This window comes from Myxocyprinus asiaticus, chromosome 22, assembly GCF_019703515.2.
Source record: "Myxocyprinus asiaticus isolate MX2 ecotype Aquarium Trade chromosome 22, UBuf_Myxa_2, whole genome shotgun sequence".
NCBI lineage: Eukaryota > Metazoa > Chordata > Actinopteri > Cypriniformes > Catostomidae > Myxocyprinus > Myxocyprinus asiaticus.
Genome location: NC_059365.1, coordinates 699,685 through 725,707, shown reverse-complemented (window position 1 = coordinate 725,707; position 26,023 = coordinate 699,685). Strand labels below are relative to the sequence as shown.

At 35.4% G+C, this 26,023-nt stretch overlaps 2 protein-coding genes and 1 non-coding gene across 3 annotated transcripts in view; 2 read left to right on the top strand and 1 right to left on the bottom strand.

Annotated features, from left to right (window-relative positions):
- nudt6 (nudix (nucleoside diphosphate linked moiety X)-type motif 6) overlaps window positions 1–26,023 on the bottom strand; it is a 930,254-nt gene that overhangs the window by 610,637 nt on the left and 293,594 nt on the right. The gene's annotated exons all lie outside the window — the stretch shown is intronic.
- Window positions 25–16,466, top strand: LOC127412764 (aurora kinase B-like). The gene is made up of 9 exons (XM_051649393.1): window positions 25–265; window positions 483–521; window positions 757–817; window positions 4,954–4,987; window positions 5,068–5,256; window positions 9,264–9,402; window positions 13,193–13,341; window positions 13,417–13,591; window positions 16,013–16,466. The coding sequence occupies exons 1-9, from the start codon at window positions 260–262 to the stop codon at window positions 16,193–16,195; spliced, it is 975 nt and encodes a 324-aa protein (XP_051505353.1). The 5' UTR covers window positions 25–259; the 3' UTR covers window positions 16,196–16,466.
- trnal-aag (transfer RNA leucine (anticodon AAG)) lies at window positions 20,245–20,326 on the top strand. Its single transcript has one exon. It is a non-coding gene; the product is annotated as a tRNA-Leu (tRNA).

Here is a 26,023-nt window from a genome sequence, read left to right as displayed (position 1 = left end):
ATCGTTCTTATTGTTTATTATTTGTATTATTATTTTTATATTATTATTGTTGTTGTTGTTATTGTATTATTAATAGTAGTATTATTCGGCGCTCCACACTGCGGTCCAGTTGGTGGCGGTAATGCGCCAAATCCAACCGCCAAAAACCTCATAAGAAGAAGAAGAAGAAGTTTTAAATCCAGGAGGTTGAGAGGAACAGAAGAGAACAGACACACAAAAACTAAATGTACAATTAAACATAATTATTATTATCCTCACCATGCAGGTAAATAATCAAATATGAATTATCTCATTATAAATGTGTAGGCGATGTTAGTGTAGCACAAGGGTTTCTCTATATGTGTTGAAAACATCGATTGAGTTTTGCAGTATAAACACAAACATACAGATTGTGTTTTATATTCATATGTGTTTTAGTCATGTAAGTGCTTTATTTGATTACTGTGTGTTGAGTTTGAGTTGTTTTTATGTGTTTTTATCAGAATAAAGAGAACAGGAAGCCCAGAGCTGTTAATACACTGGTAATAAACACTCAATCTGCATTTGTTCAATATATTTACAGATTATAAATGTGTTCAAACTGACAAAAAAAGTCCTTTTGGGGGCATTCCAGGAATTTATTTGGAAAATTCATTCTTAAGTAAATTGTTTACAGTATATGGCTTCATGTACATAGTTAATAATTGTGTATCTGATGATAATGTTTGTGTTGTTGTTGTTGTTGTTGTTGTTGTTGTTGTTGTTGTTGTTGTTTAGGCTGCAGGTGTTGGTCCACTCAGAGTTGGGATGAATCCGACAGATATACACGCTGTAACAGGTAAAACAATCACTGATAAAAACACATTTAGGATCAATAGACACATCATTATAAACACAAACTAGAGAATGTCAATAACCCTGTGCACCACAACATACACACTCTGAGAAAGAGTTTCTCATCAATCTTATCATTTATCATAGGTGGGTCTGTTTTCAGTATGTGGGTCACATGACCTGGTTCAGATATTCTGTGATGGTGAAGTCAGTCTGAGCATGGTGCAGGACATGCTGACATTGTGATCATTAATTAATTAATTTGTCAAATATAAGTCCTGGAAAACCTTTGAAAATAGCCATTTTTACCAAGAGGTGCTTAAAAAGTTCTTGAATGATAGGAAATCTTAAAATACGATGCTTAAATCATTTAATAAATGAAATGTATTTATTTTCGGAAAAACACGCCGATTCACCACTAGACGGCGTTGTCACGTGACACCTGTTACTTTTGGCAGCGCTGTTCAGAATGGGCCAATCACAATCAAGTGTTGCTGGTGGATTTATAAATATATATTTTATAGATACTGCTGTGGTGGATTTAACAAGTATGAATCCTTGCAACTATCAGTTTGAATTACAATTTACTCTCCAGAATGAAAAAATGAGATGAGATGTAAAACGAGATTTGAATGATTTGAATGCAGATCAATGGAGGATTCAGTTTTGTGAGTCGTCTAGCGCCCCCTGGTGTAAAGAAAGCTTTGTGTCGCACAAATAAGATTATTTCTGACGACATTTGAGTCAATATCAAAATATGTTGACAAACATGTCTCTTGACTTTTTAGTTGTGAAAAAGCTTACAAATAGCAATTTTATAACCTAACGTTTAATGATATGAAATGACTGTTTTGCAAATGTTTTAGCAAATATATTTGAAATTGTTAATTGTTAATTCACTTCATCTGGTACACCACTTCTGTGACATGTAAAGTTATTTGTGTATTTATTTTGTACTTATTTTGAATAAAAGCATTAGTGCAAGGCCGAACAAGTGTGCAAAAAAGCAAAACAAAATGATTAATTATAATTTTAATAATTTAAAAAGAATGTTGGTCCCTTGATGTTATTGGTTTTATCATTGTTAAAAAAAATTTTTTTTTACGTTTTAACATTTTTTTTAATACAAATAGTGGAAAATAATTTTTAAGGTTTAAGTTTAGTGGATGCTTCAATACATGCATATAGTGATTTTTTCCCAGCATATTAAAAAGTTATTAATTCACATTTTAGCTAATATTTTCACACAAAAATATTTGGTGTTGTACCCCATTTAACCCTCGTTAGTGTTAACTTAGTGTTAACTTGCTTCATTCGTGAAACTAAATTAAATAATAAAAGAACAACTGTCAAGTTGTCCTTTATGAATAAAAATAATGTCAACATGTTATAAAATGTTTACCCTCAGCGTTTATAGGCAAAAACTGAACTGAATGGAAAATGTCAATATTTTGTAAGTTGGAAGGTCCAAATTGTTTGAGAATGACCCATTTGCAGTTTGGGTCCGTTCCTCTCATAAATCTGTGACTTTAGGAAACATAAAACTCACGAGTCGTATGAAGTTGTGTTTACAGACACAGTTATTCACTTCTGTGTGAAAGTGAAGTGTGTTTTAATGAGCACGCTACAATAACACATCAGTTTCATCATGAATGATCCAAGAATTATTACTGTGAGAATATGTAGTTAAAGATGCTCATTGTTGTACTTGCAATACGTGGTGTTGTATTAAAATAAATTAACTGAATGGTTAAAATATTTGTATTTAAAATGAACAAAAATAATTAGTTTTAATGTCATCTCAAGGATTGTCCTTGAAAACAAATAAAAATGTGCTTGAAATTAACTTTGAAGCATCTGTATGAACGCTGTATTAATCGTACTTTTCTGCAGTAAAAAGCAAACAATAAAACTGCTAATATTAATTGTGAACATTAATCGTCTCTGCTGCCGCCGCCAGCTCTGAAATATCTCTTGCGTCTGGAGAATGTCGTTTGAGGTTATTTCTGAAGTTATTTATTGCTACTATAATTTAGGCTTTGCCTAAAAACAAACGTCAGAAATCAAGTGAACATGCTTCTGCAGTTAAGGACAGATTATTATAGCTTGTTCTTTTTGTTTCTTTTTAGTAGTATTTACACATTTATCTTTTAAGAGGAGTGTTTTAGGTGTTTGTGACATTTACAGCTCTATTTCATTTTAAACACCATTAAATGTATGGGGGGGTGGACCCTAACCCTAACCCTAACCCTAAATGTAATATTTTTACTGCTGTAATTGGTTACACCACATGACGTGCTGTCGCACCAATTGACGACAAGACTGCATTGACAAACACTTGCAAACACTGACAAAGACTTTTAAAAAATAGTCTCAAAATGGCCTTTTTGTGTCGGTCGCACCACATGATATTGCATAAAACAATCTTCCTGAGGCAACACTTATTTTTATATTATGATGTAAATAATCATTAAAATGCGTCAGTGTTTTGCTCAACAGTACAGAACAGTTATGGGGTTGTGCCAAATATGACAACATTGTAATTAAACGTTTTGAGTGCTTTTAAACAGATTTTCTAAAGTAAAGTTGTGTTGGGGGGTCTGGGTATCTCAGCGAGTATTGACGCTGACTACCACCCCTGGAGTCGCGAGTTTGAATCCAGGGTGTGCTGAGTGACTCCAGCCAGGTCTCCTAAGCAACCAAATTGACCCGGTTGCTAGGGAGGGTAGAGTCACATGGGGTAACCTCCTCGTGGTCATGATTAGTGGTTCTCGCTCTCAATGGGGCGTGTGGTAAGTTGTGTGTGGATCGTGGAGAGTAGCATGAGCCTCCACATGCTGTGAGTCTCCGCGGTGTCATGCACAACGAGTCACGTGATAAGATGCACGGATTGACGGTCTCAGAAGCGGAGGCAACTGAGACTTGTCCTCCACCACCCGGATTGAGGCGAGTAACCGCGCCACCACGAGGACCTACTAAGTAGTGGACCTACAAATTGGGGAGAAAAGGAGAAAAAATAATGAAATAAATAAAAAGTGAAGTTACATGTAAAACAAAAGTGATTATTGTACCTTGAAAACATGGGAAAGTTAAATGTGGTTTCATATATTTTAGAGGTGCTACTTTTAAAAACATTTAAATATATATTTTTAAATACACAAGGACAGAACAAGAGGGTGTTACATCATTGACATCACGAGTTTATTTATTCTTTTCTTTTCTCCCTCCTATAGTGTTCGGGTCCCGGTAGACATGAATGATTATTCTTAAATGCCACATCGTTTTTCGTACTTTTAGAAGAAATTATTTAAGAGATATAACCATTTTTTATAAAATTGTTACATCTTTTTCGTTCCCGGGTCAAGTTTGAAGTTAACTAGAAATTCTCACTTTAAATATTGATATAAATTTAATGCAGTGATATACTCAAATGAAATTACACATAAACCTTGATAAAAAATATATCTGCACATGTATCACACGGGTTTAGCTGTAATTAATGTATTTCAACTAATTTTAATAAAATAAAAACTGACATCATAATAGCATTTATATTTTTTATCTAACATGCCAAAAATATAGATCTTTTTACACATATGAACAGCTAAGACATTAACAATGAGCTACAATATGATTTTTGATGAAAACAATTGAATTATGAATGTTTATAAGCTCAAAACTCCACCGGGTCAAAATTGACCCGCAAAAGGTGCATGCAGATTCTGAATGCAACAGGAGGGTTAAGCATAAAGTTTATTAATTATCAGATTTCTCTGAAAACAAGACTTAATATCTAATGCCATTTTGCTTGTGAAGTAAATCTATCTTGTTTTAAGAATATTTAGATGTTTTTTTACTGAAAAACAAGACAAAAGTACTAATTAATAAAATATATATATATATATTTTGCAGTGTACAAGTTATGCTCAATCAAAGGCATATGTGGCGTGATGTTGATTACAACTACAATAATTCCGACTTTTTCCTTCTTTATTAAATAAATTGGTAATAAAAACTAGTTACATTAAGTCCCTTACAGTGGAAGTGAAAGGGGGCCAATCTGGAAAAAACTGAAAGTGACTCTACATGTATAGATGTTGTAATGTTTAATAATTGAATTCTCTGGTTTTCTTGTTGCAGGTCCCGGTAGAGTTCCAGTGAAGTCAAACTCAAAGTGAGTTCATATTAAAAGTGTTGTGTGGATCTCTGACAGAGAAGCTCGTGTTTCATAACTGCTGTTTGTCTTTGACACAGAAAATTATCCATCAAAGATTTCGACATCGGCCGTCCGCTGGGAAAGGGCAAGTTTGGGAACGTGTACCTGGCCAGAGAACGCAAGCTGAAGGTGATCGTGGCGCTGAAGGTGCTCTTCAAATCGCAGATGGAGAAAGAAGGTGTAGAACATCAACTGAGGAGAGAAATCGAGATCCAGTCTCACCTCAGGTGTGTGTTTGACTTCATACATGTGAATACAGAAGCCCTGAAATGCACTGTGAAAAAAAATCAAAAAAATCCTAAAAATGTTTTTTTTTTTCTGTCTAAAAATAATTTCTCTAAACATTTTTTTCTTTCTAATTTTTTTTTTTTTTCTCTCAAAACTTTTTTTTTTCTCCTTAAGAGGCAACACACACAAAAAAAAGTTTTTTGGCTTGCTAGCTAACAATTAGCATGCAGTACCAACCTCGGCCACCAGGTGCCACTATCAGTAAGCATGAAATCCCTTACAAGGTGACAGATGACAGCTGTGCTACTTGAGCTGTTGATTTATACTTTTATAATACTCTAATAAGAATGTTTTGCAAATCTTTATTTTTTTGAGAGAGGAAAAAAAATTCTAGACAATTTTTTTTAGACAAAATAAATTTCTAGAGAGAAAAAAAATATTTTTAGAGGAAAAATAAAAACATTTTGACAGAAAAAATAATTGTAGGACAGGCTCAGGAAGGTATTAAGACACCTAAAAAAAATTATAGACAGAAAAAAATGTGTGATAATTTTTATAGACAAAATACATTTTTAGAGAGAAAAAAAAAATTTTTAGAGAAAGAAAATATTTGTAGGACACAGGCTCAGGAAGGTACGACGGCATTTTAGTGCCACATTAAAAATAAATTAGCATTTCAAGAATAAAGTCAAAAGTTCGAAATTTTCACTTTATTCTCAAAATATTACGACTTTATTCTCGTAATTTTGACTATTCTCGAAATATTACGACTTTATTCTCATAATTTTGACTATTCTTGAAATATTACGACTTTATTCTCGTAATTTTGACTTTATTCTCGAAATATTATGACTTTATTGTCATAATTTTGACTATTCTTGAAATATTATGACTTTATTCTCGTAATTTTGACTTTATTCTTGAAATATTACGACTTTTTTGTCGTAATTTTGACTATTCTCAAAATATTATGACTTTATTCTCGAAATATTACGACTTTATTGTTGTAATTTTGACTTTATTCTTGAAATATTACGACTTTATTGTCGTAATTTTGACTATTCTCAAAATATTATGACTTTATTCTCGAAATATTACGACTTTATTGTTGTAATTTTGACTATTCTTGAAATATTACGACTTTATTCTCATAATTTTGACTTTATTCTTGAAATATTACGACTTTTTTGTCGTAATTTTGACTATTCTCAAAATATTATGACTTTATTATCGAAATATTACGACTTTATTGTTGTAATTTTGACTTTATTCTTGAAATATTACGACTTTATTCTCGTAATTTTGACTATTCTCGAAATATTACGACTTTATTGTCATAATTTTCACTTTATTCTCGAAATATTACGACTTTATTCTCATAATTTTGACTTTATTCTTGAAATATTACGACTTTATTCTCGTAATTTTGACTTTATTCTCGAAATATTACGACTTTATTCTCGTAATTTTCACTTTATTCTTGAAATATTACGACTTTATTCTCGTAATTTTCACTTTATTCTTGAAATATTATGACTTTATTGTCATAACTTTGACTATTCTTGAAATATTATGACTTTATTGTCATAACTTTGACTATTCTTGAAATATTATGACTTTATTGTCATAACTTTGACTATTCTTGAAATATTATGACTTTATTGTCATAATTTTGACTATTCTTGAAATATTATGACTTTATTCTCGTAATTTTGACTTCTCAAAATATTACGACTTCTCATAATTTTGACTTTATTCTTGAAATATTATGACTTTATTCTCGTAATTTTGACTATTCTCGAAATATTACGACTTTATTCTCATAATTTTGACTTTATTCTTGAAATATTACGACTTTATTGTCGTAATTTTGACTATTCTCAAAATATTACGACTTTATTCTCGTAATTTTCACTTTATTCTTGAAATATTATGACTTTATTCTCGTAATTTTGACTATTCTCGAAATATTACGACTTTATTCTCATAATTTTGACTTTATTCTCGAAATATTACGACTTTATTCTCGTAATTTTGACTATTCTCGAAATATTACGACTTTATTCTCATAATTTTGACTTTATTCTTGAAATATTACGACTTTATTGTCGTAATTTTGACTATTCTCAAAATATTACGACTTTATTCTCGTAATTTTGACTATTCTTGAAATATTATGACTTTATTCTCGTAATTTTCACTTTATTCTTGAAATATTATGACTTTATTGTCATAATTTTGACTATTCTTGAAATATTACGACTTTATTCTCGTAATTTTCACTTTATTCTTGAAATATTACGACTTTATTCTCATAATTTTCACTTTATTCTTGAAATATTATGACTTTATTCTCGTAATTTTCACTTTATTCTTGAAATATTACGACTTTATTCTCGTAATTTTGACTATTCTCAAAATATTATGACTTTATTCTCGTAATTTTCACTTTATTCTTGAAATATTACGACTTTATTCTCGTAATTTTCACTTTATTCTTGAAATATTACGACTTTATTCTCGTAATTTTGACTATTCTCAAAATATTATGACTTTATTCTCGAAATATTACGACTTTATTGTCATAATTTTGACTATTCTCAAAATATTACGACTTTATTCTCATAATTTTGACTATTCTTGAAATATTATGACTTTATTCTCGTAATTTTCACTTTATTCTTGAAATATTATGACTTTATTGTCATAATTTTGACTATTCTTGAAATATTACGACTTTATTCTCGTAATTTTCACTTTATTCTTGAAATATTACGACTTTATTCTCATAATTTTCACTTTATTCTTGAAATATTACGACTTTATTCTCGTAATTTTGACTATTCTCAAAATATTATGACTTTATTCTCGTAATTTTCACTTTATTCTTGAAATATTACGACTTTATTCTCGTAATTTTGACTATTCTTGAAATATTATGACTTTATTCTCGTAATTTTCACTTTATTCTCGAAATATTACGACTTTATTGTCATAATTTTGACTATTCTTGAAATATTACGACTTTATTCTCGTAATTTTCACTTTATTCTTGAAATATTATGACTTTATTGTCATAATTTTGACTATTCTCAAAATATTACGACTTTATTCTCGTAATTTTCACTTTATTCTTGAAATATTATGACTTTATTGTCATAATTTTGACTATTCTTGAAATATTACGACTTTATTCTCGTAATTTTCACTTTATTCTTGAAATATTATGACTTTATTGTCATAATTTTGACTATTCTTGAAATATTACGACTTTATTCTCGTAATTTTCACTTTATTCTTGAAATATTATGACTTTATTGTCATAATTTTGACTATTCTTGAAATATTACGACTTTATTCTCGTAATTTTCACTTTATTCTCGAAATATTACGACTTTATTGTCATAATTTTGACTATTCTTGAAATATTACGACTTTATTCTCGTAATTTTCACTTTATTCTTGAAATATTATGACTTTATTGTCATAATTTTGACTTTTCTTGAAATATTACGACTTTATTCTCGTAATTTTCACTTTATTCTCGAAATATTACGACTTTATTGTCATAATTTTGACTATTCTTGAAATATTACGACTTTATTCTCGAAATTTTCACTTTATTCTCGTAATTTTGACTTTATTCTTGAAATATTACGACTTTATTCTCGAAATTTTCACTTTATTCTCGTAATTTTGACTTTATTCTTGAAATATTACGACTTTATTGTCGTAATTTGGACTATTCTCGAAATATTACGACTTTATTCCTGAAATTTTGACTTTATTCTCAAAATATTTTGACTTTATTCTCGAAATGTTAGATACTTTTTTTTAAATTGATCTAGAGAATTTTTTTTCACAGTTCACTTCAGGGTTTCTGTACGTGAACTCTTCAATAGTGTTCTAACTATGCTTTATTTTAGAAGCTGTTTATTTCATTCGTTTGCGCTGGAGAAAGTGGATCTGATTTGAAATATTCTCTTTCCTATGTGTGTTCGAACAGGCATCCAAATATCCTGCGCTTCTATAACTATTTCCATGATGACACGCGTGTGTTCCTCATTCTGGAGTACGCTCCCCGCGGCGAGATGTACAAAGAGCTTCAGCGCTGTGGACGATTTGATGACCATCGCACTGCCACTGTGAGTGATCTGAACAAACATCTGTGCACAATCGATGCTCGTTATCGTCACGGAACTGTTGAGATATTTGCATATAGTGCAGCAATTAAAGAGGAAATTTATATCTCAGGGATCCAGACTGAGGCATTTTGAGACCATTTATCCTGCAGAAAAATCCTGCCATTTTTGTTGTTGTTGTTGCGTTTGAAAAACCGCAAACGCTCCACTACCCTTTTTAGTTATGAATGGATGAACAGCATGAGCACAGATCAAGTGTTTACTCGCGGTCTCAAGCTCTTAAAGGAATATTCCGGGTTCAGGAACAGTTAAGCTTATAAGAAAAGTTCACCCAAAAAATGTAAATTCTCTCATCATTTACTCACCCTTATGCCATCCCAGATGTGTATGACTTTCTTCTGCAGAACACATTTGAAGAGAAATAGAAAATATCTCGGCTGAACTCCGCCCACTTGTGAATGCGCGTACTGCTGCTGACCGGAAGTGATGATTTATAGTTAAAAAGTATTTAAATATTGATCTTTTTCGCATCAAAAGTGATTGTTTCACTTTAGAAGTCATTAATTTAACCAGTGGAGTCGTATGGATGACGTTTATGTTATGTTATCATGAACTACTTTGAGTTGTTATGACATCCAACAACTGCACAAGTTAAGCCCTGAACTCATTTTTACTCCAACTAACACTTGAAATGGTTGTTGTTCTCCATCTGGATCGCTCATATTGGTAGTTTTACACTGTTTCTTATGGAGATCAGAAAACAGTCCGGCGGAGATTATAATCATCATAGTGGCGCCCAGTGGCTGCTCAGAAAAACTGTTTTATAATGACATTAAATGCATTACCTATGCTATTTTGTCTGAAATCAATTCATACTAAATATTATTCATATTTACATTGACATTTAGTCATTTAGCAAAATATAAAATAGTATTAATGTAGTTGTATGAATTGTATTAGGTGAGTGAAGGTATATAATTCATTTTGTTACAGCTATTGCCATTTACACATTTTTTTATTTACAGTTTCTAAATTAGTGTTTTTGCTAATGTTTTTCATGACAAAAATGCCATCGTTTGATTTGATATAATCTTAAGTCACATCTAACTTAACTGGGCTTTGTTTGCCTTCGGAAAAGATGACTATACATGAATCAGATCTAGATGAAAGGAGTCGCAGCGTCAGAATATTTTATTTTAGCTCTACTGTATATAAATTAGATGTTAACTTTACACAGATGTTACATTAATTTCAGTAAATTGAATGCATCCCAACTGCATCCCAGTTCAATGGGACAAAATATGCAACATTTATTATTTACCTGAAATACAATAATTAAGTCACTTTTCATTTGTCATTTTATATTCTCCCAGTCAGCCAAACAAGTGTTATATAAGCCAGTAATCTCAAAGTGACCAAATTTAGTCTGGTTTAATAATACTGGTTGATATATTTCAGGGCTTAACCTTGTGCGACACCGTGTCCACATGCGTGCACATTGTGTTTTGGCTTCGCTATTCGCAACGCATAATTTAAATGAATAAAAACCAACTGAATATTGTTCACAAGACTCTAGACTGTCATTTAAGGATTAAACGTCTGGCGCAACGAGTCACGTGACACAACAACATGACGTTGATTTCCGTGAAGCGCTCCTACGGGTGCAGCACCAACAATAGTGCCTCTGGTAAGAAATCTCTTTATGTGTCTTTCATTTAAACCTGTTTGGTTGTAAAGAGGAGAGTCTCTAGTTTCATTTGATATGCCGCTTTAAAAAATCCGTTCATTTTTCGAGCGTCAGCGCCCTGATAAACATAATGTCCACATACGTGGACAGTAGCACTGTATTTCCTCAAAAGTAGAAAAAACATGTATTTTTGAATAACTTTCAACATGAACACATCTGTGGGTCATTTCACTTCATTTTAATATATATTTTGTAATATTTTATTTTGTTATCACTGTATAATACAGTTCTATTCATTAACATTAATAAATGCATTCCTATATTTACTGTGTATTATCACATTGAGAATTAATGTATTCATCCAAAAGCTGATAAATGTGTCTTTCAGAGGCTTTATATGGAGTTAGGATGAAAATAAGGTGCATTTCAAACTGTTCTGAGACCAGTGCAGACAGACAGCACACTGGAGGTTAAGTCATTCACTAAATAGGGAGCAAGGGAGCATCCTATAGCTCTCTATGCAGTTAAGTGCATTCACTCCTAAAATCTGATCAAAAGTTCAGTTTCAGGCTGCAGATGATGTTTGGATCACTCAACATGTTTGACAGACATGTGACAATGATAATCAGTACATAGATTCAGAATTTATAATGTATCATTTTATTTTAACATGATTGACAGTGATTGGATGATGCTGGACATTACTTTGAATCTGAATTAATTATGATAATTTCTGATGTAATGTCTGTAACATCTCAAAAACATGAATAATCAACACTCCTGGAAACATCATAAACTATTTGATGAAAGAAATCTGACTTTCTATAGCTTGATATTATTTAAAATTTCACAACTTAGTCCCGATGTCCACATATGAGGACATACATTATTAGGAAAACTATTTGCTCTAGATTTATTTTATTTTGTTTATTTTTTTGCATGTTTATTAGGTGCTACAAGTTACAAATGAAAAAGGGAAATGGAAAATGCACACAGCAGTCACGCTCGGCTCTCAGGAGGTTAAAGGTGAACTCTGTCATCTTGGACTTACACTGACACCTAGTGGTGTGGATGCAGCATTATTAAAATAGAATAGTTTTCAGTTTCAGATGCCATTGTAGAAATTCACTATTTACAGTCTGACATCATTAATCAATGAGTGAAAGTGTCCAATAACAGGGCGGATACTGAGATTAAGTGAACAGTATTTGACTGGTCATGTGATTATAATATAGAAACAGCTTTTATACGGTTACTGATATGACTGGAGTCCTCATCTCATGTGCGTGCTCATGATTTTATACATACGTTTAAAAATGACTATTCATTTCTTGTGGAGCAAAACTTTTTTTAATCAGGAAAAAAATCAGGAGTGCACCTTTAACGATGATCTTTTTCTTTTCTGGTCCGGTCGAGCTATTAGTTTAGGTTTTTACTTGCCAGTCTTTTTACTGGTCCCACTACAGATATATGTATTTGTGCATATATTGTACATATTATCATATTATATGGTAAATGTTCTTTTAGCTAGGGCTGGGTAAAAATATAGATTTTTCTGATTAGACGTGATCTGCATTTGAATGATCCCAGTATCTTAAAATCCAATTTTATTGGATTTGTGCTAGTTTTAATTCCTTGAGGAAATTGATCATCTTCTTAAACCTGTCAGATGAATAAAACAAAGTCAAGAGTTTTTTGTGAAAGTAGACGTTATCACTAATTAATCAGTATACTTTTTATTGTATTTTAACTTGTTTTTCGCAATGAAAATAGCCACGAAAGCTGGCATGGCGTTAAATCACAAACAAACTAACATGTGTACGCAAAATGAACATTATAACTGAAAAATACCTAAACGAATCAGAATTGAATCGAGATTTGAGAGCTTGTGAATGTGGCTCTAATTAAATTGGGAAATCTGTATCGTTAGTACCCGGAGGTATTTGTGCAAGAACTAATATTCTAAATGTATATTAAATGTTAAGTTTTCTTTACAAAAATATTTGGAAGCTAGCTTTGCTGGAAAACTATGGCACACAATGCAAAAAATGACTGATTAGTTTAGTATGTTTCACTAATGTTGTCATCATGTGTTCTTGTGTGCAGTATATGGAGGAGTTGGCTGATGCTCTTCAGTACTGTCATGAGAAGAAAGTGATTCACAGAGACATTAAACCAGAAAACCTGCTGCTGGGCTTCAGAGGAGAACTCAAGATCGCTGACTTCGGTTGGTCTGTCCATGCACCGTCACTACGGTAACCAATATCCTGTAATACGCCTGAAAAGAATCTGGTGCTGATATATGAATGCTAATCGTGAGTGTGTTTTAGACGGCGTACGATGTGTGGAACGCTGGACTATCTGCCTCCAGAAATGATTGAAGGTCACACTCACGATGAGAAGGTGGATCTCTGGTGTATCGGCATTCTGTGTTACGAGTGTTTGGTGGGAAACCCTCCGTTTGAAACGGCCAGCCACACAGAAACGTACAAGCGCATCACTAAGGTCTGAGCGCTCTCCTCAACTTGTACATGAAACCAGTCCAGAACATGTCCAGGTCATATTTCACCAATCAAAAGAGATGTAGACGTTATATTTTGCATAAAGAATATGAAGCCTATTTCGGTATGGAGCTAGAACAATGACTAAAGTATTTGAATCTGAAGTTTGTTCATTTGAATTCTAGATGTAACGTTTAACAAAACTGGAGATTTTTGTGGCATATTTTGTAAACTTGTATTTTTACCTTAATTTTTCAGATTAAGCAGAAATTCCGACGTAAACAAACTAGGCCAAAGGTCAAGCAAAGCTGGGTTATTTACTTAAAAAGAGAAATCTTTCTAAATCTTGTAATCACCTCAGAGAACATTATTTGTCAATGACTTTTGTTAAAGGATTAGTTCACCCAAAAATAAAATTCAGTCATTGTTTACTCACCCCTGTGTTGTTATAACTCTATATGACTTTCTTCTTTTTTTCTCCCCAATTTGGAATGCCCAATTCCCAATGCGCTCTAAGTCCTCGTGGTGGCGTAGTGACTCGCCTCAATCCGGGTGGCGGAGGATGAATCTCAGTTGCCTCCACATCTGAGACCGTCAATCCACGCATCTTATCACGTGACTTGTTGAGCGCGTTACCGTGGAGACGTAGCATGTGTGGAGGCTTCACACTATTCTCCACGGCATCCACGCACAACTCGCCGCGCGCCCCACCGAGAGCGAGAACCACATTATAGCGACCACGAGGAGGTTACCCCATGTGACTCTACCCACCCTAGCAACCGGGCCAATTTGGTTGCTTAGGAGACCTGGCTGGAGTCACTCAGCACGCCCTGAATTCAAATTCGCGACTCCAGGGGTGATAGTCAGCGTCAATACTCGCTGAGATACCCAAGCCCCCCTCTCTTTCGTTTTCTGAACACAAAGAGAAATTGTGAATAAATGTTGTACTCAGTGATGTCATACAATGGCAGTTTATGGTGACCATCTCTTCAAGCTTCAAAAGAACACGAAAGTATAATTCAGAAGTCTAATAAATTATTCCATGAGACTCATGATTGTTATGAAAGCATACGATAAGATTTGATGAGAAACAAACTGAAATCTAATGTATTATTTAGTGAAAATGTTCACTGACTGTTGATCTCCTGTGTGTGTGTTCATGATAGGGCACGAGAGCAACAGTAGTTACGCTGCCGCTCGCGAGATGGGGTGTTCAAGCGAAAACTTGTTGTTTCACTTCAAAAGGAACACCAGCAATATTAAGAACAGAACACAACACAGCTGCACACAAAACAGAGAGCAGAACTTACTAAACATGTCTGAAGAGTTTGTAGTCCAAGAATTGATCCATTTCTATGCCCAGCCTTGTTTTTTGAAAAAGACACACAATAAAAGTGATCTTTTCTATGTTAATCAGAGTTTTTTATCCTATGCAGCTGTGGCGAGCAAAGGGACATTCTGTCGATCGCTTGGTTTCTATATTTGGCGTCGCACTGTGAGTTGCGTCCGCTCTGAACTGGCACCGATCCAAAATCATTCTGATAACATTATGTTGAAGCCAGCATCTCACTTAAAACTACTTGATTTTGGCAGAGAATCTTACACCTACCGACTGTTTTTGCGGAGGCCTGACACACACACACCGGCATTCCCTCTCCCTCCACCTTTCTCTCTGGTTCTTCCACTTCACTTTTGGTAAGCGAAACCTCCAAAGAACTGTGGTCTCCTGTACTCTCTGTCTGACTGTAGCATCTGGGGGTGTGTGTAGTTACCTTCAGCCCCATCTCTCCTTTGATTGAGTACTCAGTTTCCAAAAAACAAGGCTGGGCATAGCAATGCATCAATTCTTGGACTACAAACTCTTCAGACATGTTTAGTAAGTTCTGTTCTCTGTTTTGTGTGCAGTTGTGTTGTGTTCTGTTGTTACTATCACTGTGGAGGACCTGTTTTTAAATAAACGAGTTTTCTCTTGAACGCCCCAATGTCACGAGGGGGCTGCATGAACTGTTGTTCTCGTGTCCTATCATGAACACACACAGGAGATCAACGGTCAGTGAACATTTTCTCTAAATAATACATTAGATTTCAGTTTGTTTCTCATCAAATCTTATCGTATGCTTTCATAACAATCATGAGTCTCATGGAATAATTTATTAGACTTCTGAATTATACTTTTGTGTTCTTTTGAAGCTTGAAGAGGTGGTCACCATAAACTGCCATTGTATGACATCACTGAGCACAGAATCTATTTAGAATCACCATCGGAAAAATAATGAAAGTGTACAAAGCTCAAAAGTGATGCCCAAACAATGATTTCCTGTGCTTCATTGTCATGGAGAAATAATTTCACAATGCAAACAATCTTAATAGTGTTAAAAAAGGAAATTTCGTTATTCATGTAGATTTTCTCGTGTGTTTGTAACAGGTTGATCTTCAGTTTCCTAAAATGGTGTCAGATGGTGCTCGAGATCTGATCTCAAAACTGCTGCGTCACAGTCCGTCCATGCGTATGCCGCTCCGCAGTGTGATGGAGCATCCGTGGGTCAAATCAAACTCCCGCAGAGTTCTGCCGCCCGTCTGCAACCCACAGGCCACCCCAAACCACTGACAGAAACCAGAACAAACCACATGATCAAAGACCGCTCGGAGGTGTTCTGATTTGAGCTCTGGTTTGTGTTTGCTATAAGAGCTGAAATCAGACTTCACTGCTCATGAGGGAAAATATAAGGAAACATCAAGCCTATAATTATTTCTTTCCTGTTTCTTCTTTGAAAGCTTCACCTGATTACTGTGGTTTCTGTTCTTATGTCATTTTCTGTATTGTCTCTCTTCTGAATGTGTATTTCATGCTTTTAAATAATAAAGGTTTCAAATATTTTTATTGTAGTGCTATTCGATTTGCACTTTTACGAACTTTTACGAAGGTTGTAGCCTAAAAAGCCTGGAAGACTATTTGCATTTTTGAGCAATGGGTTCAGGAATTTTCTATATGGGTTTATTTATGATGGCAGTTTTAGATATACGTGGAGTAAAATAAGAACTGTGTTTAAAATTTCTCTAAGAGACTTAAATTACACACCATAAGACCTCAAACATACTTTAATGCATCTTGCTATCGCAATACTAATTAAGGACTACAACTACCATGAGCATGTGAGCTACTTGCTTTACAAAACGGATGACTGTTGTAGTCCTTATTTAGCGACAGGTTAGCAACATGCATTTTTTAACGGAGACAGAAAAGACAGACAAACTGTGGAAAGTAAGACCTTGGCTCGACTCATTCAGAGAGAAGTGTCTGCAGGTTGTACCGGAAGAACACAACTCTGTGGATGAGATGATGATCCTTTTCAAGGGGAAATTCAGCGGCATAAAGCAGTATCTGCGAGGAAAGCCACACCCGTGGGGGTTCAAATGATGGGTGAGAAGTGGAATCTCTGGCCTGTGATTTTGAGGTGTACCAAGGCAGTGTCAATGGACATCGAGCCAAATCTGAACTTGGATTGTCAGGGGATGTTGTGATGAAGCTTGTTTCCACCCTTCCAGAAGGGCAGAACTACAAAATCTATGCAGACTACTATTTCACCTGCATCCCATTGGTAGTTCAGCTCCTTCATCGTGGAATTCATTACGTGGGAACAGCCAGACAGGTACGCCTACCCAACTGTAACCTTGCAGACGAGAAGAGCTTGAAGAAGAGTGGGATTGGAAGCTATGACTTCAGAGTCGAGGGGAACCAGAACACCTGTGCTGTTTGGTTTGACAACAGGGCGGTGACACTTGTGTCATCCTTTTGCTGATCCAGAACCTGTGCAGAAAATTAAACGCTGGGACAAAGCCACTAAAACCTACACTGAAGTTGAGAGGTCTTACATTGTGGGAACTTACAACAAATTCATGGGAGGTGCGGATTTATTGGATTCACTTGCTGCCAAATATAAGTTCCGCATAAAATCGAAACGGTGGTACCTGTACATCTTCTGGCACACCATTATTCTCGCTGTGATCAACGCATGGCTCCTCTACAAGCGAGACTGCAAAGCGCTCAAGATTTTGCCAAAAGAGATGCTGAACAGGAGACAGATTCAGGCAGAACTAGCAGATTCTCTTATCCTGGTGAGAATGCATTTCTGCTATTTACTGTTTGTAATATGTTTAATATTTCACTGTTTATAACATATCTGACTTGTATCTTAATTGATTATGTTCTAATCCAATTCAGGTGAACACAACACCAATTAAACCAAAGAGAGGGCGACCATCTTCAGCCGGTGGCAGCCCAGTAACACAGACGGTGACATCAAGGAGCCCTTTGAATGCTCACAAGAGACCATCCTCAGATGGGAGTGAACCAAACGGGACCCCAGCTAAGAGGCCATCTGCACACCCCCCGGTGGACGTGCGCAGGGACATGGTTGCACATTTACTAGTGAAGACAACAAGAGGACGCTGCAGACTCTGCAAAACTGGCTACACCAATACTCTATGCCGCAAGTGCAATGTTCATCTTTGTTTTTCGGAGGACAAGAACTGTCTTTGGGACTACCATACCTGAAGTTTGGGACTAAGTCTAAGTTCAGTTTTGTAAAAACATTATTTCCTGTTTTCCTATATTTTTTATCAATAAATAATTCATAAAAAATATGACTGTTGTGTGATTATTATTCATGATATATACAGTTATGGGGCTACATAAGCAATCAACAGTGCAAATGAACACTTAGTTGTTCTGTATATTTGTTCGGACAATGCAAGTACAAATACAGGATTTCTGCTGCCCTCCTTGACCACTGTTGTAATATTACAAAATTACTAAAACGTAAAAACGTAAAAAAAAAACTTTTTTTCTGCATCAGAGGCCTCCTACAACAACATCTGAAAGGTAAACTTTTTTTTGCTCATTTATTTTCAAATTTGGCCTTCACAGGGTAAAGGGATAGTTCATCCAAAACTGAACATTCTCTCATCATTTACTCACCCTCATGCCATCCCAGATGTGTATGACTTTCTTTCTTCTGCAGAACACAAATTAAGATTTTTAGAAGAATATTTCAGCTCTGTAGGTCCATACAATGCAAGTGAATGGTGACCAGAACTTTGAAGCTCCAAAAAGCACATAAAAGTAATCCATAAGACTCCAGTGGTTTAATCCATGTCTTCAGAAGTGATAGGATAGCTGTGGGTGAGAAACAGATCAATATTTAAGTAAACTTTTACAATCAATCTCCACTCTCACTTTTTCACAAGTTAATAATATCGCTTCTGGAGTCTTATGGATTACTTTTATGCTGCCTTTGTGTGCTTTTTGGAGCTTCAAAGTTCTGATTCCCATTCACTTGCATTGTATCCCATTTGCCCATTGCAATGAATACTTAATCTTTGAGAACTAGTTCTTTTAATTAGTCAAACTCACACTTAGACTTTGGGAAATGTTTAATGTTACATGAATTGGTGATATTGTAGTGCAATTCTTCTATCTTTATACGTGGAATACTTTTAGGAAATGTTAATTAAAATTACATGTTTTTTTTCTCCCTTTTATAAGAGGGTATGCAAACTGGACAGGAAAAGAAGTTGGCCTATTTAGAGTCAAATTTAAGAACTTTTGAGATCTGCGATTAATCGCGATTAACTATGACAAATTAAGTGATTTATCACAATTATACATTTTAATCGAATTACAGAACTTGGTTAAATATGTTTAGTGCAGTGGTAATTAATTTGCACTTTGCAAACCAAATTAATGCCATAGCAGATCTTGTACACAGTGTCATATTGGGTATTAATTTATGCTTTGTGCTCCTAAGATCATCTAATATGATTCATGTTTTATAAAGACACTATCTGTACTACTGATCTTTTGTAGTGTCTAGTAGTGTGTCTGTAACATTAAGAGTAAAGGTTTTGACGACACATTTCAGTCAAGAAACTTGGTTAAAATTAAAATAGCAGACTCGTACAGGCAGCCAGGTTAGCTATTAAGATAATGATCATTTTTCAGCTGTGGATATTTAACAAAACACTACACATGCTTATAACTGAGAGGGAATGATATGAACCTTAAATCACAGTATTCCTCTGATGGCGTCTGTTTCTTTAAAAGTTTACGGTCTTGGAGTTTATCTATATGCTTGATTCCATGCTCATGAGAGCTCTGTGACTCTGGTCCCGCCCTGATTGTAAAACGAAGCGTGATTGGTTGAAAACAGAACGTGCTATGATTGGTCCAAGTAATGTGGCCGCTATCTGATTGGTTTGAGTAGACGATGGGTGGAGTCCATCTATTTGTGGATTTGGGTGCATGTCTTGATGCTAGATTTCTTTTAAAATCGACAAATGCGTGTAGCGATCCACAAATGAATGCTGTACACAGTTGTGTTTGTGAGTTAAAAAATATATTTGTAAATAATTTTTTTATTTGCAAATCTTGTTTTATGGCGAATTCACTTTATTTTTGTGAAACTCCTTACATTTATTTGTGGATCTCTTTCCATTTGTATGTCAATATGAAACAGTTCTATCTCCATACTGTCTGGTCAGAAACTGATAGTTAATAGTATCACAAAGCCTTCATATAACCATGAACTAGTGATAATACTGGGAATACTAAAGTAAAGACAACGATTTGTAATGGGTCAGGATTGCTTGATTTTAACAGGTAGCGTGGCCGAGCGGTCTAAGGCGCTGGATTAAGGCTCCAGTCTCTTCGGAGGCATGGGTTCGAATCCCACCGCTGCCAAGTCGTTTTCACTTCAAGGTGCTAAAGCACTCCCGTGACCCCACACAGCTAAGTGGGCGCAATTTCCGGTTGGCTAGCGGAAGTGCGATTGTATGCTGTTAGATTCTTGCTTTTTAAATGTTGTAAAACGTCTTAAAAATTCCCCAGACAATGTGTGCAGGTAATGGTTATCCTAATAGCTAAGCGAAACTAAAGTTAAGTCTAAAAGAGCAATGTTATGATCAGAAACCACTCGCAAAGCTGCCTACAGAAGGATTGACTTCTGTTTGAAAAAAGCTTTGGAATAAATTGTTTGTGTGCTCTTTTCACTTTATTTGCAAGAAGTCAAGAGTGGGGATTACTTATATTATCCACCGTTACGGTCCGGAATAGGGTTGCCACTTTTGAAGTTTTAAAATAAGGGACATTTAGCAATAAATGCGTTGAGTTAATATGCATTACTAATAAAAATGGTACATCTTTTCTTATATGCTGAAATGAGAACTTTCCTGACCCATGACTTGATATCTTATTTATGTATACATTTTTTTATATAATTTTTACTTATTTATTTTTTTTTTGTTAATTTTGTTTCCCTTCACCTGTACTTGTCTTTATGATTGTGTACATACATTGTTTGATCTTATTGAACATTTATATAGAAAAAACTCTACAGTTTTACCACCATATGTGGACTTTTCAGACAGATTTAAGTAAATAATACATTAGATTTCAGTTTGTTTCTCATCAAATCTTATCGTATGCTTTCATAACAATCATGAGTCTCATGGAATAATTGATTAGACTTCTGAATTATACTTTTGTGTTCTTTTGAAGCTTGAAGAGGTGGTCACCATAAACTGCCATTGTATGACATCACTGAGCACAACATTTATTCACAATTTCTCCCTTTGTGTTCAGAAAAAGAAAGAAAGTCATATAGAGTTATAACAACACAGGGGTGAGTAAACAATGACTGAATTTTCATTTTTTGGGTGAACTGTCCCTTTAAGAGCATTTCTGAGAAGCCCCAGGTGTCCGTCTGTCCGTCAGGTGACGCTGCTCTCATTCCCGCTCTTTTCCTCGTGTTTCCTGTGTGTGCTTTAAACTGAAGGCTGGTTGATCCAGTTGCGGTTCTGCCGGACTGAGTTCGGTTATTCGGATGGCTCTGCTCCCTGGTGACCCGCAGCTGGTGTCGATGATCGTGAATCATCTGAAGATGGAAGGACCGTTTGATCAGTTCCGCAGAGACTGTCATGGACACAAAGCAAAACACACAAAAATACCATGATTTTTACACATGTACCATATAAACACCATGACGTAAGACTGTTAATTATGCAGTACTATGGCGGTATTACCACGGTAATGGTGTTTTTTCTGAATTCACACTAATTTATTTTGTCTTAATTTATTGCTGGTTAAAGGACTAAAGTTGCCTCCGCTTCTGAGACCGTCAATCCGCGCATCTTATCACGTGACTCGTTGTGCATGACACCGCGGAGACTCACAGCATGTGGAGGCTCATGCTACTCTCCACGATCCACGCACAACTTACCACACGCCCCATTGAGAGCAAGAACCACTAATCACGACCACGAGAAGGTTACCCCATGTGACTCTACCCTCCCTAGCAACCGGGCCAATTTGGTTGCTTGGGAGACCTGGCTGGAGTCACTCAGCACCCCATCAAATAAATGGTATTAAAATAGTTTTCTTGCACCTTGAATACATGCGAGTGGACGCAACTTAATCATTAATTTCAAAAAAGTTCTAAATTATTTAATCCTTTAAGCTCTGAGCGTATTTTTAAAGATTTCCTGTTTCAGTGGTGTACCCAAAATTTAAGGCTTAAAACTCGACAAAAAAAAAAAAGCAAAACAAGGAGGGTCAAGTGTTTGGAATCATTGTAAAGAAAACTTTTCAGTTGTTTTTAATGATATAGATTATGATGCATTCTGAGACTCTAAACCTAAGAAACTGCTGACAATCAACAACAACAAAAATTGAGTCAAAATTTACTTTTTTCTTATTTGACATTTTACAGTGCATTCAGGAAGTATTCAGACCCCTTCATTTGTTTCACATTTTGTTATGTTGCAGCCTTATGCTAAAATTCTTTAAATTATTTATTTTTTCACATCAATCTACACTGCATAATCCATAATGACAAAGCAGAAACCAAAAATAAAATATCAAACTGAATTATCACATTGACATAAGTGTTCAGACCCTTTGCTATGACACTTCACATTTAGCTCAGGTGCATCCCATTTCTCTGGATCATCTTTGAGATGTTTCTACACTTTGATTGGAGTCCACCTGTGGCAAATTCAATTGATTGGACATGATTTGGAAAGGCACACCCCTGTCTATATAAGGTCTCACAGCTGAAAATACATATCAGAGCAAAAACCAAGCCATGAAGTCAAAGGAACTGCCTGCAGATCTCAGAGACAGGATTGTGTCGAGGCACAGATCTGGGGAAGGCTACAAAAACATTTCAGCTGCATTGAAGGATCCCAAGAGCACAGTGGCCTCCATAATTCTTAAATGAAAGAAGATTGGAACAACCAGGACTCTTTGTATAGCTGAGCAATCGGGAGAGAAGGGACTTGGTAAGAGAGGTGACCAAGAACCCGATGGTCACTCTGGTTGAGCTCCAGAGGTCATGTGTGGAGATGAGAGAAACTTGCAGAAGGACAACCATCACTGCAACACTCCACCGATCTGGGCTTTATGGCAGAATGAACAGACAGAAGCCTCTCCTCAGTGTAAGACACATAAAAAAGCACCTAAAGGACTCTCAGACTGTGAGAAACAAGATTCTCTGGTCTGATGAAATGAACATTGAACTGTTTGGCCTCAATTCCAAGTGTCATGTCTGGAGGAAACCAGGCACCGCTCATCACCTGCACAATACCATCCTAACGGTGAAGCATGGTGGTGGTCGCATCATACTGTGGGGGTGTTTTTTCAGCAGCAGGGACTGGGGGACTGGTCAGGGTTGAAGGAAAGCTGAATGCAGCAAAATACAGAGATATCCTTCATGAAAACCTGGTCCAGAGCGCTCAGGACCTCAGAGTGGGGCAAAGGTTCACCTTCCAGCAGGACAATGACCCTAAACACACAGCAAAGACAATGCAAGAGTGGTTTAAGGACAACTCTGTGAATGTCCTTGAGTGGCCCAGCCAGAGCCCGGACTTGAACCCAATCGAACATCTCTGGAGAGACCTGAAAATGGCTGTCCACCGACGATCCCCATCCAACCTGACAGAGCTTGAGAGGATCTGCAGAGAAGAATGACAGAAAATCCCCAAATCCAGGTGTGCAAAGCTGGTCGCATCATACCCAAAAAGACTCGAGGCTGTAATCGCTGCCAAAGGCACTTCAACTAAGTACTGAGTTTAGGGTCTAAATACTTATATCAATGTAATATTTCAGTTTATATATATATATATATATATATGTATGTATGTATAAATTTGCAAAGTTATCAAAAATCAGTTTTTTGCTTTGTCATTATGGGGTATGGAGTGTAGATTGATGCGAAAATAATAATTTAAAGCATTTTAGCATAAGGCTGCAACATAACAAAATGTGAAACAAATGAAGGGGTTTGAATACTTTCTGAATGCACTGTATATCTCTGGATGTAAATAATGTGGCTCTGAAAAACTGCTTTGTTTTGTTAACAATCATGTCAACTGTATCTGAGAAAATTTTTGTGTTGATACGACAAAGCAATCAAAAGTTATAGCATAACAAATATAATTTATCCTAGTGTCCAAAAATATCTCCATGTGTCCAAAAGTCTCTCCAAACAAATAAAACAAAATAATTGTACATAAGAACTAATTACACATTTAAACACAACAATAACTAAAGGTTTGCATAGCTTGCAGACATGATTTTAGTAATGAGATTTCACAGAATGAGTTTCATTCTGTGCCATTTGAGTCATCATTGAGTCTGTGTCATGTATTTGGCGCCATCTCCTGGTGGTCATATGTAACATTGTGCTTCATGTGGATTATCTAATGATCTATGCATCTGATTACCTTGTGTGTGGACTCGTTTGAAAGATAATCACCTCTTCTAAGTAATATGTTGTAATGAAGCAATTAAAAAAAAAATTTCGTCAAGTTATAAGCAAAAACGCGGCATATAAGCAACACCAGCATAATTGTCAAAAGCATATACTTAGCTATTACTCACTATATTTTTGTCTGTGAGTAAAACAAATGGGCTGGTTGTATTCTACTCTTTGACAGATTTCCAACAACATATGACTATTTGATGAGTTTTATGTTTGCCATGATGGCAATAATATACACAGTACAACATTTTTGGAAGTTATTTAATAAATGAGAAATCCTTATACCTCCTATAACAAAAACATCATATACAACAATTTTTACAACTGTTTAAAACTATTACTCAGTGCTGTGTATATATAATATTTAGCTGTCTGATTAGTGCATTGTTCAATTGAGAGTTTAATTGATATTTTTTAATGAATTGATTATATAGAAAGTATTTTGACAAAAATACATGACACACTGTGTAATTATTTAGGGTTGGAATCAAATACCTTTTTTAAGATATTGTCATTTAAAAAAAATACATGTTTGATGCTGTATTTCTCTGTGTCACTGATCTGTTTTATCGTGACACTCCAGCTGGAAGTTCAAGTGCTGATGTTCAGAATAAAGAGACCATCAGCATTACTGATCCAACACAAAATCAGAGAGAGGAGGAGATGGACATCAGCATCACTAAAGAGGACAACAGCACCACAGTGAAGAAAGAGGGAGAGGAGGAGGTGCCTGAGTAGAAGAATGAAGAAGAGAATGATGCAAAGGTTGAGATGGAGGTGGAGACAGAGGAGGTGAAGCAGGAAGAGGAGCAGGAACAGGTGCAGGAGCAGGGAGATGCTGGTACTAGAGAAAACAGCAGTAAACCATCAGTGAAGATCAGCGAGGAGAATAGAGAAGCTGAAGCTCAGAAACCCTCCAAACAACACATCAAACTGAAGACCAGAAAGAGACTCAGAGCGGGTACTACAGCAAACCAAACTAATCCATCACTGTCACTCACTTGCATACCTGTCTGTCATATATTTGTCAGTGTTTACTTTGTCTCACAGTTCTGTGGTCATGGTTTCTGTATGGTTCAGTAAGTACTTAGTATGTCACTATTAGTGGTGCACCAGTTTGGGAATTTGAGCTTCTTATTCCACTTATTTCTCTTTAATTGTTTCAGTCACCCCTTAAGCATTGTTTGCTGTTTTGTTTTATTGCAGTAATTCAGTTTTATGTTAAATCACAGCAGTTCTTATGTAAGAGAACATTCAGTTCCTCTAGGTTGAGTGTCATTGTGTATGATTTGTATGTGTGTGTTTGTTTTGTTAGAATACTCTCTGGAGGAGTCTGATCTGGATGGTCTGAGTGACATCACAGTGAGCTCTGTTCACACCAGCGATCTGTCCTCATTTGAGGGTGACTGTCTGAATCCTCAGAGGAGGGAGAGATCAGCTCAGAGGGTGAGACCGACCACAGAACCACAACAACACATTGTCTACCGCATCTGTCACTGCAGCATTCACATGTGTGTGTCTGTGTCTTTGCATGTGTGCAGGTGAGCAAGGGCAGAAGTCCCTTGCTGGTGAAGACTCTGAGGGCAGTAAAGAGAAAAAGCCCCGTGGTGTGAGACAGG